A 16,036-nucleotide genomic window follows, 5' to 3' on the forward strand; every position below is an offset into this window, starting at 1 on the left:
GAAGTTTCACTTTCTGTTTTTATGTAAGGTGTTGACGCCCTGATAGAAATAATATAGCCTATATTACGCCTACTGTCATAAATAATGCGCAATAATAATCGGCGTTTCTAGGCTAAACGAAATATAATCATCATTTTATTATTCTCATGCTTTAAGCAAACCGTATCCTAAATATCCATGCAAGGCTGTTCCATTTTAGCTACTGTGTTCAAGTGACTATTTTGTCGTTCAGATTTAATATTCATTTGTTCTGTGTAGCTATTAAAAAATAGGCTAACTATCCTCTTTGCAAAAAAAACCCCAAAACAAACAAACAAACACAGACAGGCCTACAGACATAATCTCAACCCATCAGTCGAGAAATCATGTGACAAACTGGAAAGAGAACAAAACACTGTCAACATTAGTCTTGGTTTCATTTCTAAACCGATTTGAACTGTTGGACCAAAAATGACGGAACAACAGCACGAAGAAAAACGCTACGATCCCAATGACACAACGCTGAAGTTTGTAACGCGCCAGGATGACATAAGTATGTATTTACTGTATTTAAATGTATTTATATTCGTTTTTATTTTAAGGAGGCAGAGAGAAACTGAAAACAAGTGCGCTTGTCTCAATAATCCCAACGGCTGTAAAGTAAGATTCGCTAGACATTCGCTTTCATACCCATTAAACTCTCTGGCAATTTCATTTTTTGAGTCCAAACCAACCCAAATATAGCACACAAGGCTAATTTCAAGAAATAAAATATTAATAAGCCATATCAATTTAACTATGACATTGTTATATCAAACTAAAAGTAAAATATTCAGAAAAATATCCCCTTTATGCACAATTCCAATGGAATTAGCATTTCACATGTTTTAAAATAATTTTGGAACTTTAAATGTAGGCTATGCAATAGGGCTACTGTAAATCCATTAAACTACAACACTATTTGGCCTCAATGTATCAAACCAACTGTAAATTACTCAGAGTCAGAATATTATTCTTCATGTTGCACAACTTGGTTTGCTTTTCAGACTTTTTTTTTGGTATATAGGCCTACTGGACCATTTAAATCCATAAAACTAGTATTAAATAACATAACAGTGGCTTCTCTTACTGCAACATAATCTTGATGCTACTACTGAATACTGAGCAATATGTAGTCTTTATGCTGCTTTTAAAATAGAAAGAGTATTCCACGTGAAACGTTTCCGACAGTAGTAGTAGGCTTCTATATATTTGTCACATCATGACCTCATAGTTTCATGTTTAATTATTGTTTTCATTATTTAATTATATGTATTTTGCTCATAAATAAAAATAATAATACAAAATTAAGTGATGAATCAGTTGATTCACTCTTGAAATGAGGCCAAGCACACTGCCTGGACAAGCAATGGCCAAAGGTTTTCGCATATAGAAGCTTGTATTGTCAATAGTACTGAAATTCCTTGTGATTTTAAGCAGTTATTATGGCAACTGCATGTGCATCCATTGCTTAGTAGAATTCAAGTTCAAGTTTGTAGTTAAGTATAAAAATATTCAAAAAGCTTTACACAAAACCAGCCAATTTCCTTGTATATTCAGCCGGGGATGATGACCCTGAGACTCGTCGTGCTGAGATGTCATGTGGCCATGCTGTCACTCCACAGTCACTGACTGGGTGGTGTCGAAGTCTACTTGACCAGGTATTTAGATTAAAGAATCAGTACTTGTTAACAGGCACTTAGTTACAGTAATCTATAATTATTTCTGCCTTTCATTCTCAGGGTCAGCACAAGTTTTTGTGCCCTGCACTTAAAGATGACACAGTGCAAAGATGCAATGCAGAATGGCCCTATGTGGAGGTGCGGAGGTTGGCTGTGCTGACACAAGAGGAACAGAGCCATTTTGAAGAGACAATGGCTGTGCTGGCTGCAGCTGAGTACTGCGAACACAAAACAGTGAGTTCACTCTGAGATGCATGTATCCAAAAATAATTGCATCCTTGAATATTCACTTATGTAAGGATGCAATTTCTTTTTTTTTTTATTAAAGGTGACATATTATGCCCCTTTTCACAAGATGTAATATAAATATGCGGTGTCCCCAGAATGTGTCTGTGAAATTTCAGCTCAAAATACTTCCCAGATTATTTATTAGCTTGTCAAATGTGCCCCCTTTTGGGTGTGAACAAAAACCCGCTGTTTTTGTGTTTGTCCTGAGCTGCTGCTCCCCGTCCTGTTCAGAACAGGGCCACAAGCTTCGGATATTCTGGTGTTGTGCCGAATTTCAACCCCCTGCCAAACGTTTTCTGGGTTGGTAGAAGCACCGGTGACCCGATTATAGCACTTAAACACGGAAAAAGTCAGATTTTCATGATATGTCCCCTTTAACCGTCTGGGCTTCTTCGTTTAGGGGTTACACTTAGCTTCCTCCTGGTCAAAAAAGACGAAAGCCTTAAAATTGAACATTTTCCCCCCAGGAAAACCAATCAAATATGTTCTTGTTCAATAATATTTTTTATTATTATTTAGAATTTTTAAAGATTTTTATGATACTTTGCATTAATTATATAATTTTTATGAGCTGTTTTTTCCATTAGAATTAATATATATATATTTTTATTATTATAATAAATGCAACATTTCACATATATATATATATATATATATATATATATATATATATATATATATATATATATATAAATATATAAATATATAAATGTGTGAAATGTCCTGTAACCGCCTGTAGGCTGCCTATAGCTTCCTATATAAATACATAGAAAGGCTTTTTGATTCCTATTGTTGTTTTACACATTATTTCTCTATCTTATTTGTTTTTTTTATTTAGATATATATTTAGATATTCTAAAATACTTTTTATTTTTTTTAGATAAGTATCAGGTTTTGCATTATGATTACAATCAAACAATAACATTTGGTTAGTAAGGGAACCCAGGCTGTCTGTGGGAATTTTCCCATTCATTTAAGTTGCCATCGTCATCATATGCACTCCGAAGTCCGCGTGCTCGAAAAGGACGCCAGATCCTGCTTATTCGGATGGTGAGTGGTACTCTTTCCGAAATCGCATATAAAGTAGCCAAAATCAGCATAAATTAACATAGGCTCTGTGTGGTAGCCTATAGGGGTGCCAGTGCACTACTGGGTGGTCCACCAAGTGCTTTTGGGGTCCGCCAACTACCTGCTCTTCACCATAGTCCTCCTCAGTGCCACGGAGGGCCTATTTCGACCCCTAACTACCTTTTCTCTCCTTCATCGCCACGAAGTGCCTGTGGGGTCCCCTAACCACCCAAACTTCACCATAGTCTTCCTCGTGGTCCACGAAGTGCCTGTTTCGACCCCTAAACGCCTGTCCTCTTCTTCATTGCTACGGAGTGCCTATGGGGTCCCCTAACCACCTGAACTTCACCACAGTCTTCCTCAGTGCCACGGGGAGCCTTTTTCGACCCCTAACCACCTGTCCTCTTCTTCATTGCCACGGAGTGCCTGGGGGGTCCCCTAACCACCTGAACTTCACCACAGTCTTCCTCAGTACCACGAGGAGCCTTTTTTGACCCCTAACAACCTATCCTCTTCTTCATTGCCACGGAGTGCCTGGGGGGTCCCCTGACCACCCGAACTTCACCATGGTCTTAGTCTCAGGCCACGTGCTCCTCGAAGGGTGGACAGAGAGGTCCGATCGGCCTGAAACTGACGTATGCGTCCCGTCACGGGCCCCTGGGACGGGTTCTAGAGTTCCGCGTCCCTCTGACCTTTTTTCGCGCTAATTGGCCACCAACAGCCCCATGGAACAAGTTGCACGTGGGCCGTCAAACAAACGGGGGCCAAAAGGGGTCGAAAGGTCGCAGCGGCCCCAAACTCGGCACGGCGGTAGTCCGGGGGCCCCCGGTTCTAGATCCTGGATTTGGTGGTTCTAGATCGGTTCTAAGTGTGGGTTCCAGCAAAGCGGCTTGTTGGAAAGGCCCGATCGGCCCGAAACTGACACACGCGTCTCGTCACGGGCCCCGGGGACGGGTTCTAAAGTTCCGCGTCCCTCGGACCTTTTTTCGCGCTAATTGGCCACCAACAGCCCCATGGAACAAGTTGCACGTGGGAAGTCACATAAACAGGGGCCAAAAGGGGTCGAAAGGTCGCAGCGGCCCCAAACTCGACACGGTGGTAGTCCGGGGGCCCCCGGTTCTAGATCCCGGGTCGCCGGGTTCTAGATCGGTTCCGAGTGTGTTTTCAGTTTGACCCTTCGAGAGGGAATGTCAGTCTATGAGCTCACTATGAGTGCAAGATGCTTTTGAGAGAAACTTGAACAAGTGTGGAAAAAAAATGAGCCCTGAGTTCTAGAGACCCGTCCTCCTGATATGTCGTTCGGGGGCCCGAGGGGGCCCGGCACGCAGTGTTTGGGGCCCGTTGGACCCCCGGGGGCCGAACAGGGGCCACTGACACTTGCAACTTATCCCATTCATTTTCACAGGTGTTTCGTGGAACGTGTGACAGAAAGGTCCGATCGACCCGAAACTGACTTATGTGTCCCCTCACGGGCCCCTGGGACGGGTTCTAGAGTTCCGTGTCCCTCTGACCTTTTTTCGCGCTAATTGGCCACCAACAGCCCCATGGAACAAGTTGCACGTGGGCCGTCAAACAAAGGGGGGCCAAAAGGGGTCGAAAGGTCGCAGGGGCCCCAAACTCGGCACGGCGGTAGTCCGGGGGCCCCCGGTTCTAGATCACGGGTCGCGCGGTTCTAGATCGGTTCTAGGTATGTGTTTCGGCCAAACGGTTTGAAGGAAACGCCCGATTGTCCCGAAACTGACGTATGCGTCCCGCCACGGGCCCCGGGGACGGGTTCTAGAGTTCCGCGTCCGAAACAGCTCGTTTGCCCGAAAAAAGACCCCCTTGACCGGGAAGCGCCTGTGAAGTTTGCATTGAACAAGTTGCACGTGGGCGGGCGGAAATGCAGGGGTCGAAAGGTCGCACCGCCTCCAAATTCCCTGCCCTGGTAGTCGAGGGGCCCCCGGTTCTAGATCCCGGGTCGCAGGGTTCTAGATCGGTTCCAAGTGTGTGTTTTTGCAGTGCAAAAATCTCCTCACTTTGGTTCACTCTGACTGCATGTATGTCTATGTGTGAGAGAGGGCGGCCATTAATCGGACCATGTGCTCGCTGAAGGGTGGACAGAAAGGTCCGATCGGCCCGAAACTGACGTATGCGTCCCGTCACGGGCCCCTGGGACGGGCCCTAGAGTTCCGCGTCCCTCTGACCTTTTTTGGCGCTAATTGGCCACCAACAGCCCCATGGAACAAGTTGCACGTGGGCCGTCAAACAAACGGGGGCCAAAAGGGGTCGAAAGGTCGCAGCGGCCCCAAACTCGGCACGGCGGTAGTCCGGGGGCCCCCGGTTCTAGATAATGGATTTGGTGGTTCTAGATCGGTTCTAAGTATGGGTTTCAGCAAAACGGCTTGTTGGAAAGGCCCGATCGGCCCGAAACTGATACATGCGTCTCGTCACGGGCCCCGGGGACGGGTTCTAGAGTTCCGCGTCCCTCTGACTTTTTTTCGCGCTAATTGGCCACCAACAGCCCCATGGAACAAGTTGCACGTGGGCCGTCAAACAAACGGGGGCCAAAAGGGGTCGAAAGGTCGCAGCGGCCCCAAACTCGACACGGTGGTAGTCCGGGGGCCCCCGGTTCTAGATCCCGGGTCGCCGGGTTCTAGATCGGTTCCGAGTGTGTTTTCAGTTTGACCCTTCGAGAGGGAATGTCAGTCTATGAGCTCACTATGAGTGCAAGATGCTTTTGAGAGAAACTTGAACAAGGGAGGGAAAAAAATGAGCCCTGAGTTCTGGAGACCCGTCCCCCTGATATGTCGTTCGGGGGCCCGAGGGGGCCCGGCACGCAGCGTTTGGGGCCCGTGGGACCTCGGGGGGCCGAACAGGGGCCACTGACACTTGCAACTTATCCCATTCATTTTCACAGGTGTTTCGTGGAACGTGTGACAGAAAGGTCCGATCGACCCGAAACTGACTTATGTGTCCCCTCACGGGCCCCTGGGACGGGTTCTAGAGTTCCGTGTCCCTCTGACCTTTTTTCGCGCTAATTGGCCACCAACAGCCCCATGGAACAAGTTGCACGTGGGCCGTCAAACAAAGGGGGGCCAAAAGGGGTCGAAAGGTCGCAGGGGCCCCAAATTCGGCACGGCGCTAGTCCGGGGGCCCCCGGTTCTAGATCACGGGTCGCGCGGTTCTAGATCGGTTCTAGGTATGTGTTTCGGCCAAACGGTTTGAAGGAAACGCCCGATTGTCCCGAAACTGACGTATGCGTCCCGCCACGGGCCCCGGGGACGGGTTCTAGAGTTCCGCGTCCCTCGGACTTTTTTTCGCGCTAATTGGCCACGAACAGCCCCATGGAACAAGTTGCACGTGGGCCGTCAAACAAACGGGGGCCAAAAGGGGTCGAAAGGTCGCAGCGGCCCCAAACTCGACACGGTGGTAGTCCGGGGGCCCCCGGTTCTAGATCCCGGGTCGCCGGGTTCTAGATCGGTTCCGAGTGTGTTTTCAGTTTGACCCTTCGAGAGGGAATGTCAGTCTATGAGCTCACTATGAGTGCAAGATGCTTTTGAGAGAAACTTGAACAAGTGTGGAAAAAAAATGAGCCCTGAGTTCTAGAGACCCGTCCTCCTGATATGTCGTTCGGGGGCCCGAGGGGGCCCGGCACGCAGTGTTTGGGGCCCGTTGGACCCCCGGGGGCCGAACAGGGGCCACTGACACTTGCAACTTATCCCATTCATTTTCACAGGTGTTTCGTGGAACGTGTGACAGAAAGGTCCGATCGACCCGAAACTGACTTATGTGTCCCCTCACGGGCCCCTGGGACGGGTTCTAGAGTTCCGTGTCCCTCTGACCTTTTTTCGCGCTAATTGGCCACCAACAGCCCCATGGAACAAGTTGCACGTGGGCCGTCAAACAAAGGGGGGCCAAAAGGGGTCGAAAGGTCGCAGGGGCCCCAAACTCGGCACGGCGGTAGTCCGGGGGCCCCCGGTTCTAGATCACGGGTCGCGCGGTTCTAGATCGGTTCTAGGTATGTGTTTCGGCCAAACGGTTTGAAGGAAACGCCCGATTGTCCCGAAACTGACGTATGCGTCCCGCCACGGGCCCCGGGGACGGGTTCTAGAGTTCCGCGTCCCTCGGACTTTTTTTCGCGCTAATTGGCCACGAACAGCCCCATGGAACAAGTTGCACGTGGGCCGTCAAACAAACGGGGGCCAAAAGGGGTCGAAAGGTCGCAGCGGCCCCAAACTCGACACGGTGGTAGTCCGGGGGCCCCCGGTTCTAGATCCCGGGTCGCCGGGTTCTAGATCGGTTCCGAGTGTGTTTTCAGTTTGACCCTTCGAGAGGGAATGTCAGTCTATGAGCTCACTATGAGTGCAAGATGCTTTTGAGAGAAACTTGAACAAGTGTGGAAAAAAAATGAGCCCTGAGTTCTAGAGACCCGTCCTCCTGATATGTCGTTCGGGGGCCCGAGGGGGCCCGGCACGCAGTGTTTGGGGCCCGTTGGACCCCCGGGGGCCGAACAGGGGCCACTGACACTTGCAACTTATCCCATTCATTTTCACAGGTGTTTCGTGGAACGTGTGACAGAAAGGTCCGATCGACCCGAAACTGACTTATGTGTCCCCTCACGGGCCCCTGGGACGGGTTCTAGAGTTCCGTGTCCCTCTGACCTTTTTTCGCGCTAATTGGCCACCAACAGCCCCATGGAACAAGTTGCACGTGGGCCGTCAAACAAAGGGGGGCCAAAAGGGGTCGAAAGGTCGCAGGGGCCCCAAATTCGGCACGGCGCTAGTCCGGGGGCCCCCGGTTCTAGATCACGGGTCGCGCGGTTCTAGATCGGTTCTAGGTATGTGTTTCGGCCAAACGGTTTGAAGGAAACGCCCGATTGTCCCGAAACTGACGTATGCGTCCCACCACGGGCCCCGGGGACGGGTTCTAGAGTTCCGTGTCCGAAACAGCTCGTTTGCCCGAAAAAAGACCCCCTTGACCGGGAAGCGCCTGTGAAGTTTGCATTGAACAAGTTGCACGTGGGCGGGCGGAAATGCAGGGGTCGAAAGGTCGCACCGCCTCCAAATTCCCCGCCCTGGTAGTCGAGGGGCCCCCGGTTCTAGATCCCGGGTCGCAGGGTTCTAGATCGGTTCCAAGTGTGTGTTTTTGCAGTGCAAAAATCTCCTCACTTTGGTTCACTCTGACTGCATGTATGTCTATGTGTGAGAGAGGGCGGCCATTAATCGGACCATGTGCTCGCCGAAGGGTGGACAGAAAGGTCCGATCGGCCCGAAACTGACGTATGCGTCCCGTCACGGGCCCCTGGGACGGGCCCTAGAGTTCCGCGTCCCTCTGACCTTTTTTGGCGCTAATTGGCCACCAACAGCCCCATGGAACAAGTTGCACGTGGGCCGTCAAACAAACGGGGGCCAAAAGGGGTCGAAAGGTCGCAGCGGCCCCAAACTCGGCACGGCGGTAGTCCGGGGGCCCCCGGTTCTAGATCCTGGATTTGGTGGTTCTAGATCGGTTCCAAGTGTGGGTTCCAGCAAAGCGGCTTGTTGGAAAGGCCCGATCGGCCCGAAACTGACACACGCGTCTCGTCACGGGCCCCGGGGACGGGTTCTAAAGTTCCGTGTCCCTCTGACTTTTTTTCACGCTAATTGGCCACCAACAGCCCCATGGAACAAGTCGCACGTGGGACGTCAAACAAACAGCCGCTCAAGGGGGTCAAAAGGTCGCAGGACCTCGAGATTCGCCACGGACGACCGCCACGGGCCCCCGAATCGGGCCCCAGAGTTTCGTGGCTCTAGATGCTTCCTGAGCCTAATAGGCCCTCTGATTCTAACTGCTGAATTGACCCTAGCAGACATGTGCTCCTATAGAGATCAATGTGAGACAGAGAGGTGCATAAAAAATAGCTAAAAATAAACTTGGCGCGTCTCGACCTCGCCCGCTCGGTATGTCGCAGAGGGCCACGTGACGCAACTTTTTGACGAGTTTGGGGCCCCTCGGACCCCCGGGGGCCGCACGGGAGCCACTGACACGTGCAACTTATCCCATTCATTTTCATAGGCGTTTGGTGAACCTTCCACCTGTAACTTATTTGACAGGGCCCCTTTGTGCACTCCGTGGACATGTCATTTTATGGCTAATATTGCATAATTATAAACTGTAAAGTACCCCAACATGTTGGATTGTCTTCCCTGTGCACTGTACTGGCTGTTTAGAGAAATAAAACATGTATAATTATGAAATATGACCTATTAATGCATTGACCACGGAGTGCATTAAGGGGCCCTGTCAAACAAGTTACAAGTGGAACCTGACACCTGTAACTTATTTGACAGGGCCCCTTTGTGCACTCCGTGGACATGTCGTTTTAAGGCTAATAATGCATAATTATGAACTGTAAAGTACCCCAACGTGTTTGAATGTCTTTCCTGTGCACTTTACTGGATATTGTAAGTAATAATATATTTATATTTACGAAATATGACCTATTAATGCATTGACCACGGAGTGCATTAAGGGGCCCTGTCAAACAAGTTACAAGTGGAACCTGACACCTGTAACTTATTCGACAGGGCCCCTTTGTGCACTCCGTGGACATGCCCATTTAAGGCTAATAATGCATAATTGTGAACTCTAAAGTACCCCAACGTGTTGGATTGTATTCCCTGTGCACTGTACTCTATTTTTAAGTAATAAAAACATTAAAAATCACGAATTATGACCTATTAATGCATTGACCACGGAGTGCACAAAGGGGCCCTGTCAAATAAGTTACAGTTGGTATGTTTTTTTATATTTTGAGGTCAAGGTTAATAAAAATGAATAAAATTGATTAAATATCAATTTTAGGTTCATCTGTGGGCCCCCCTGAGCGATTTGCATCCTTCAGAACCCAGAAATTCCACTGTCCATGAACAGCCTGAATTTTTGAATGGTATAAGTTGCAGGTGGAACGTCCAGATCTCAGCCTCTGGACAGAATTGGGAGATGAAACCTGCACTCCTGCCCTTGTCTGGACGTGCCCCGACAGTGCTGTGCATTTCAGGGAGTTTGGAGAAACTTGAAAATCTGACTGAAAAATTCTCCAAGGGATACATACCCCTTTGAGATTTTTTGGGTCGAATTTTCAAGTTTCTCCAATCTCTTTGAAATTCACACCATGGACAGGGCGTGCCCAGATGAGCACAGGAGTGCAGGTTTCATCTCCAAATTCTGTCCAGAGGCTGAGATCTGGACGTTCCACCTGCAACTTATACCATTCAAAAATTCAGGCTGTTCATGGACAGTGGAATTTCTGGGTTCTGAAGGCTGCTAATTGCTCAGGGGCGCCCAAAGATGAACCTAAAATTGATATTTAATCAATTTTATTCATTTTTATCAACCATGACCTCAAAATATAAAAAAACATACCAACTGTAACTTATTTGACAGGGCCCCTTTGTGCACTCCGTGGACATGTCGTTTTAAGTCTAATAATGCATAATTGTGAACTGTAAAGTACCCCAACATGTTGGATTGTCTTCCCTGTGCACTGTACTGGCTGTTTAGAGTAATAAAACATGTATAATTATGAAATATGACCTTTTAATGCATTGACCACGGAGTGCACAAAGGGGCCCTGTCGAATAAGTTACAGGTGGGCAAAGTAAGGGCCCACCTGTGACTTGTTCGACAGGGCCCCTTTGTGCACTCCGTGGACATGTCCATTTAAGTCTAATAATGCATAATTGTGAACTGTAAAGTACCCCAACATGTTGGATTGTCTTCCCTGTGCACTGTACTGGCTGTTTAGAGTAATAAAACATGTATAATTATGAAATATGACCTTTTAATGCATTGACCACGGAGTGCACAAAGGGGCCCTGTCGAATAAGTTACAGGTGGGCAAAGTAAGGGCCCACCTGTGACTTGTTCGACAGGGCCCCTTTGTGCACTCCGTGGACATGTCCATTTAAGTCTAATAATGCATAATTGTGAACTGTAAAGTACCCCAACATGTTGGATTGTCTTCCCTGTGCACTGTACTGGCTGTTTAGAGTAATAAAACATGTATAATTATGAAATATGACCTTTTAATGCATTGACCACGGAGTGCACAAAGGGGCCCTGTCGAACAAGTCACAGGTGGGCCCTTACTTTGCCCACCTTCAACTTATTTGACAGAGGCCCTATAGGACAGTGGTTTTATGTGGTCAAACCTACTGTACACAACTCAGGGGACACACCACAACACACTCATGTACATTACAGCCAATAATTGTGCATAGTGTTAGACATTTTCAGCCGGTGAATCCCTGTAAGGAATTGGGGATTTCCGCATATGTGCTGAAGGCCAGTGTGTAACTTATCAAGCTACAGGTGGGATGCCGAATTTGACCGGATGTATCTCGGGAGCTAAGGGGCCCTGTCAAACAAGTTACAAGTGGGACCTGACACCTGTAACTTATTTGACAGGGCCCCTTTGTTTACTCCGTGGACATGCCCATTTAAGGCTAATAATGCATAATTGTGAACTCTAAAGTACCCCAATGTGTTGGATTGTATTCCCTGTGCACTGTACTCTATTTTTAAGTAATAAAAACATTAAAAATCACGAATTATGACCTATTAATGCATTGACCACGGAGTGCACAAAGGGGCCCTGTCAAATAAGTTACAGTTGGTATGTTTTTTTATATTTTGAGGTCATGGTTGATAAAAATGAATAAAATTGATTAAATATCAATTTTAGGTTCATCTGTGGGCCCCCCTGAGCGATTTGCAGCCTTCAGAACCCAGAAATTCCACTGTCCATGAACAGCCTGAATTTTTGAATGGTATAAGTTGCAGGTGGAACGTCCAGATCTCAGCCTCTGGACAGAATTGGGAGCTGAAACCTGCACTCCTGCCCTTGTCTGGACGTGCCCCGACAGTGCTGTGCATTTCAGGGAGTTTGGAGAAACTTGAAAATCTGACTGAAAAATTCTCCAAGGGATACATACCCCTTTGAGATTTTTTGGGTCGAATTTTCAAGTTTCTCCAATCTCTTTGAAATTCACACCAGGGACAGGGCGTGCCCAGATGAGCACAGGAGTGCAGGTTTCATCTCCAAATTCTGTCCAGAGGCTGAGATCTGGACGTTCCACCTGCAACTTATACCATTCAAAAATTCAGGCTGTTCATGGACAGTGGGATTTCTGGGTTCTGAAGGCTGCTAATTGCTCAGGGGGGCCCAAAGATGAACCTAAAATTGATATTTAATCAATTTTATTCATTTTTATCAACCATGACCTCAAAATATAAAAAAACATACCAACTGTAACTTATTTGACAGGGCCCCTTTGTGCACTCCGTGGACATGTCGTTTTAAGGCTTATAATGCATAATTATGAACTGTAAAGTACCCCAACATGTTGGATTGTCTTCCCTGTGCACTGTACTGGCTGTTTAGAGTAATAAAACATTTATAATTACGAAACATGACCTATTAATGCATTGACCACGGAGTGCACAAAGGGGCCCTGTCGAATAAGTTACAGGTGGGCAAAGTAAGGGCCCACCTGTGACTTGTTCGACAGGGCCCCTTTGTGCACTCCGTGGACATGTCGTTTTAAGGCTTATAATGCATAATTGTGAACTGTAAAGTACCCCAACATGTTGGATTGTCTTCCCTGTGCACTGTACTGGCTGTTTAGAGTAATAAAACATGTATAATTACGAAACATGACCTATTAATGCATTGACCACGGAGTGCACAAAGGGGCCCTGTCGAATAAGTTACAGGTGGGCAAAGTAAGGGCCCACCTGTGACTTGTTCGACAGGGCCCCTTTGTGCACTCCGTGGACATGTCCATTTAAGTCTAATAATGCATAATTGTGAACTGTAAAGTACCCCAACATGTTGGATTGTCTTCCCTGTGCACTGTACTGGCTGTTTAGAGTAATAAAACATGTATAATTATGAAATATGACCTTTTAATGCATTGACCACGGAGTGCACAAAGGGACCCTGTCAAATCAGTTACAGGTGGGCCCTTACTTTGCCCACCTTCAACTTATTTGAGAGACGGCCCTATAGGACAGTGGTTTTATGTGGTCAAACCTACTGTACACAACTCAGGGGACACACCACAACACACTCATGTACATTACAGCCAATAATTGTGCATAGTGTTAGACATTTTCAGCCGGTGAATCCCTGTAAGGAATTGGGGATTTCAGCATATGTGCTGAAGACCAGTGTGTAACTTATCAAGCTACAGGTGGGATGCCGAATTTGACCGGATGTATCTCGGGAGCTAAGCCGACTTGGGGCTCCATACTCTGGCCCGGAGTTTGGAGCTCCAACTCGGCTTGGTTCCCGAGATACACCCGGTGGTGGTGGTGGTGGACGAACAGGCCGTTCGTTGTCACACAGGTGGTCAGGGGGACGAATGAGCTGTTCGTGTCAGTGGGTGGGGCCCCGGGCCGTCTCTTAGATTGCCCGTTGGCCAACAGGCCGTTCGCTGTCACACAGGAGGTCAGGGGGACGAATGAGCTGTTCGTGTCAGTGGGCGGGGCCCCGGGCCGTCTCTTAGATTGCCCGTGGGCGAACTCGCTGTCACACAGGCGGTCAGGGGGACGAATGAGCTGTTTGTGTCAGTGGGCGGGGCCCCGGGCCGTCTCTTAGATTGCCCGTGGGCGAACAGGCCGTTCGTTGTCACACAGGTGGTCAGGGGGACGAATGAGCTGTTCGTGTCAGTGGGCGGGGCCCCGGGCCGTCTCTTAGATTGCCCGTGGGCGAACAGGCCGTTCGCTGTCACACAGGCGGTCAGGGGGACGAATGAGCTGTTCGTGTCAGTGGGCGGGGCCCCGGGCCGTCTCTTAGATTGCCCGTGGGCGAACAGGCCGTTTGCTGTCACAAAGGCGGTCAGGGGGACGAATAGGCTGTTTGTGTCAGTGGGCGTGGTCAGGGGGCGGTCACAGGCTGTCTTTGGTACGAAAGGGCGCTCAGTGGACGGTGGGTGTGGTCAGGGAATTTCCCGAAAAGGCGGTCAGGGGTAGGCGCGTGCGCTCCGTGGGCGCCCGCCTGCAACCTGTTCGGCGCGCGTCGAAACGACTGCAGGCGGTCGGCGAGTCGCCCCCCTGTGGCCGATGCCCGTATTGCGAGCGAGGGGGCCGAATTTCGTCGGGCTCCCGCGGGGCCCCCGAGGCCCCCCGGCCCGAGGCGACGCCTCTGGCCCGCCCCGTCGGTCCCCCCCTGCGGCCGGGCGCGGTCGGCCGGCCCCCGAAAAATCATCTAGGGGGCGGCGCGCAGCGTTCCGCTAACCTCCTATCACGGACTACCTTTTAAGCAGCTCGCGGACCGCTGGCCTAACGTGACGGCCTAAAGAGAGAAAGGGAACACAATGCAAACATTTTTGTTACTCAGTATTTGATCATTAAAAATCTAACAAAATAAGTGTGCGTGTGTGTGTGCGTGCATTTGAGCGAGAGTTTTTTTTTCATTTATTGATTTTATTTAGCATATTCTAAAAAATTAGCTGTTGCAGGTTTGCCAGTTTATCTCTGTGTGTGTGTGTGTGTTTGTGTGCGTAAGGGTGTGTGTGTGTGTGGGGGGGGAGGTGTCTTATTTGCACTCTTGATGTTTTAGAGTGTCACCCCAAAAAGTTTCCTGTTTTTTCGTATTTCCCATTCATTTCCTATGGTCGATCATTTTTGACCGGGAGGAAGCTAAGTGTGACTTTTTTTTTTACGACCCTTTAACATATCAGAATCATCTCCTTGATTTTTGTGTGTGTTCACATAGGTAATACAACAAAAGTCACCAAGTTTCATCCCATTCCGATGAAGAAATTAAAAAAAAAAAATTCAAAACGTAACAGTTTTCGGTCATTTTTGACCGAAGAAGCCAGTTACTTAGAATATATATGCTTCTTTTTCCATTCCTTGATCTTTAACTTTATCTATTTACCTTCAGTGTCCTGGCTGTCAAACATTTGTTGAGAGAGCAGACATTACCAACCTCTGTGCCATTTGCACAATCTGCACGGCTGAGATGGGTCGGACATATCAGTTCTGCTGGCAGTGTATGAGAGAGTGGGAAGGTCCAGGCCCTCGATCTGACCGCTGTGACAACCCTGGCTGCACCAATCCAGACATCGAAAAGCTGGCAAAATGTCGTAACATAACACTACCTGAAGTTAATAATGTGAGTTGTCCCTCCATGCGGGCTTGCCCCACTTGTGGCAATCTTGTGGAGCACGACACAACAGGGTGCAAGAATATCATATGTAATCGTTGCAGGGTTGAATTCTGCTTCGTCTGCCTGAAAGTCACTCAAACGTGTTTACAAACAAGCAGTTATTACATTGGCTGTTCAGCTGGGGTCGCGCCACGGCAGACTTCCATTCCTATCTGGAATAGAAGTGAAAGCAATTGAAGAAGCCAAGCAAAATGACACGTTAAAGGCTATATTAAAATGTAGTTGCCTTGTGTGGAATAAATAAGCTATGCAAAAATCAAATAGTAATCAAATGTAAGGTGAAGGCTTTTTGTGTAGATTTTTGTCCCTTGCTCTTGTTCTCTAAATAAAATGGATTGTGTTCATAATTGTCACATGGCCAGCTAAATTTGTTGTGGCATAACTGCACTACTATATGATAAAAAGTCAGTTAGCTGTTGCATATTGTGCCATGGGATATTTAATCGGAACAAAAAAGAAAAGCAGAAAAATTGTGTTTTTTAAAAGTTGTAAATAAAACAGATTATTGGAGACCATTTTTAAAGAAAATACTATTTCAGTGTTGTGTTCAATTTGTTATTTGCCATTTTTTGTGTGTAATTTACTAGTAGTTTCTTTGTTGAAAACTTTTGCTACACAAACTGTATAACAGACATTTACAACTATCAACATTTACTAGTTAAAATGAAATCCCCCTTAATTGCTAAATCCTTCTGGCAAAGAAACTGAGTGGAATGGAGGTATACTGGTTTTGGTTTCTGTTATATTGAAACCAAAACTCTGCTGACATTTGATTCTCTGACAA

General features: G+C 47.8%; 1 protein-coding gene across 1 annotated transcript; it reads left to right on the forward strand.

Moving 5' to 3' along the window:
• The first annotated feature begins 387 nt into the window (after positions 1-387).
• si:ch211-212k18.15 (uncharacterized protein LOC563681 homolog) lies at positions 388-15,590 on the forward strand. The gene is made up of 4 exons (XM_056259317.1): positions 388-532; positions 1,579-1,679; positions 1,761-1,934; positions 14,968-15,590. Exons 1-4 carry the CDS (start codon positions 451-453, stop codon positions 15,427-15,429), a joined length of 819 nt encoding a protein of 272 aa, XP_056115292.1. The 5' UTR covers positions 388-450; the 3' UTR covers positions 15,430-15,590.
• The last annotated feature ends 446 nt before the right edge of the window (positions 15,591-16,036 follow it).

Source organism: Rhinichthys klamathensis, unplaced genomic scaffold (genome assembly GCF_029890125.1).
Source record: "Rhinichthys klamathensis goyatoka isolate OS25496 unplaced genomic scaffold, OSU_Roscu_1.1 h1tg000165l_1, whole genome shotgun sequence".
NCBI classification, from domain to species: Eukaryota; Metazoa; Chordata; class Actinopteri; order Cypriniformes; family Leuciscidae; genus Rhinichthys; species Rhinichthys klamathensis.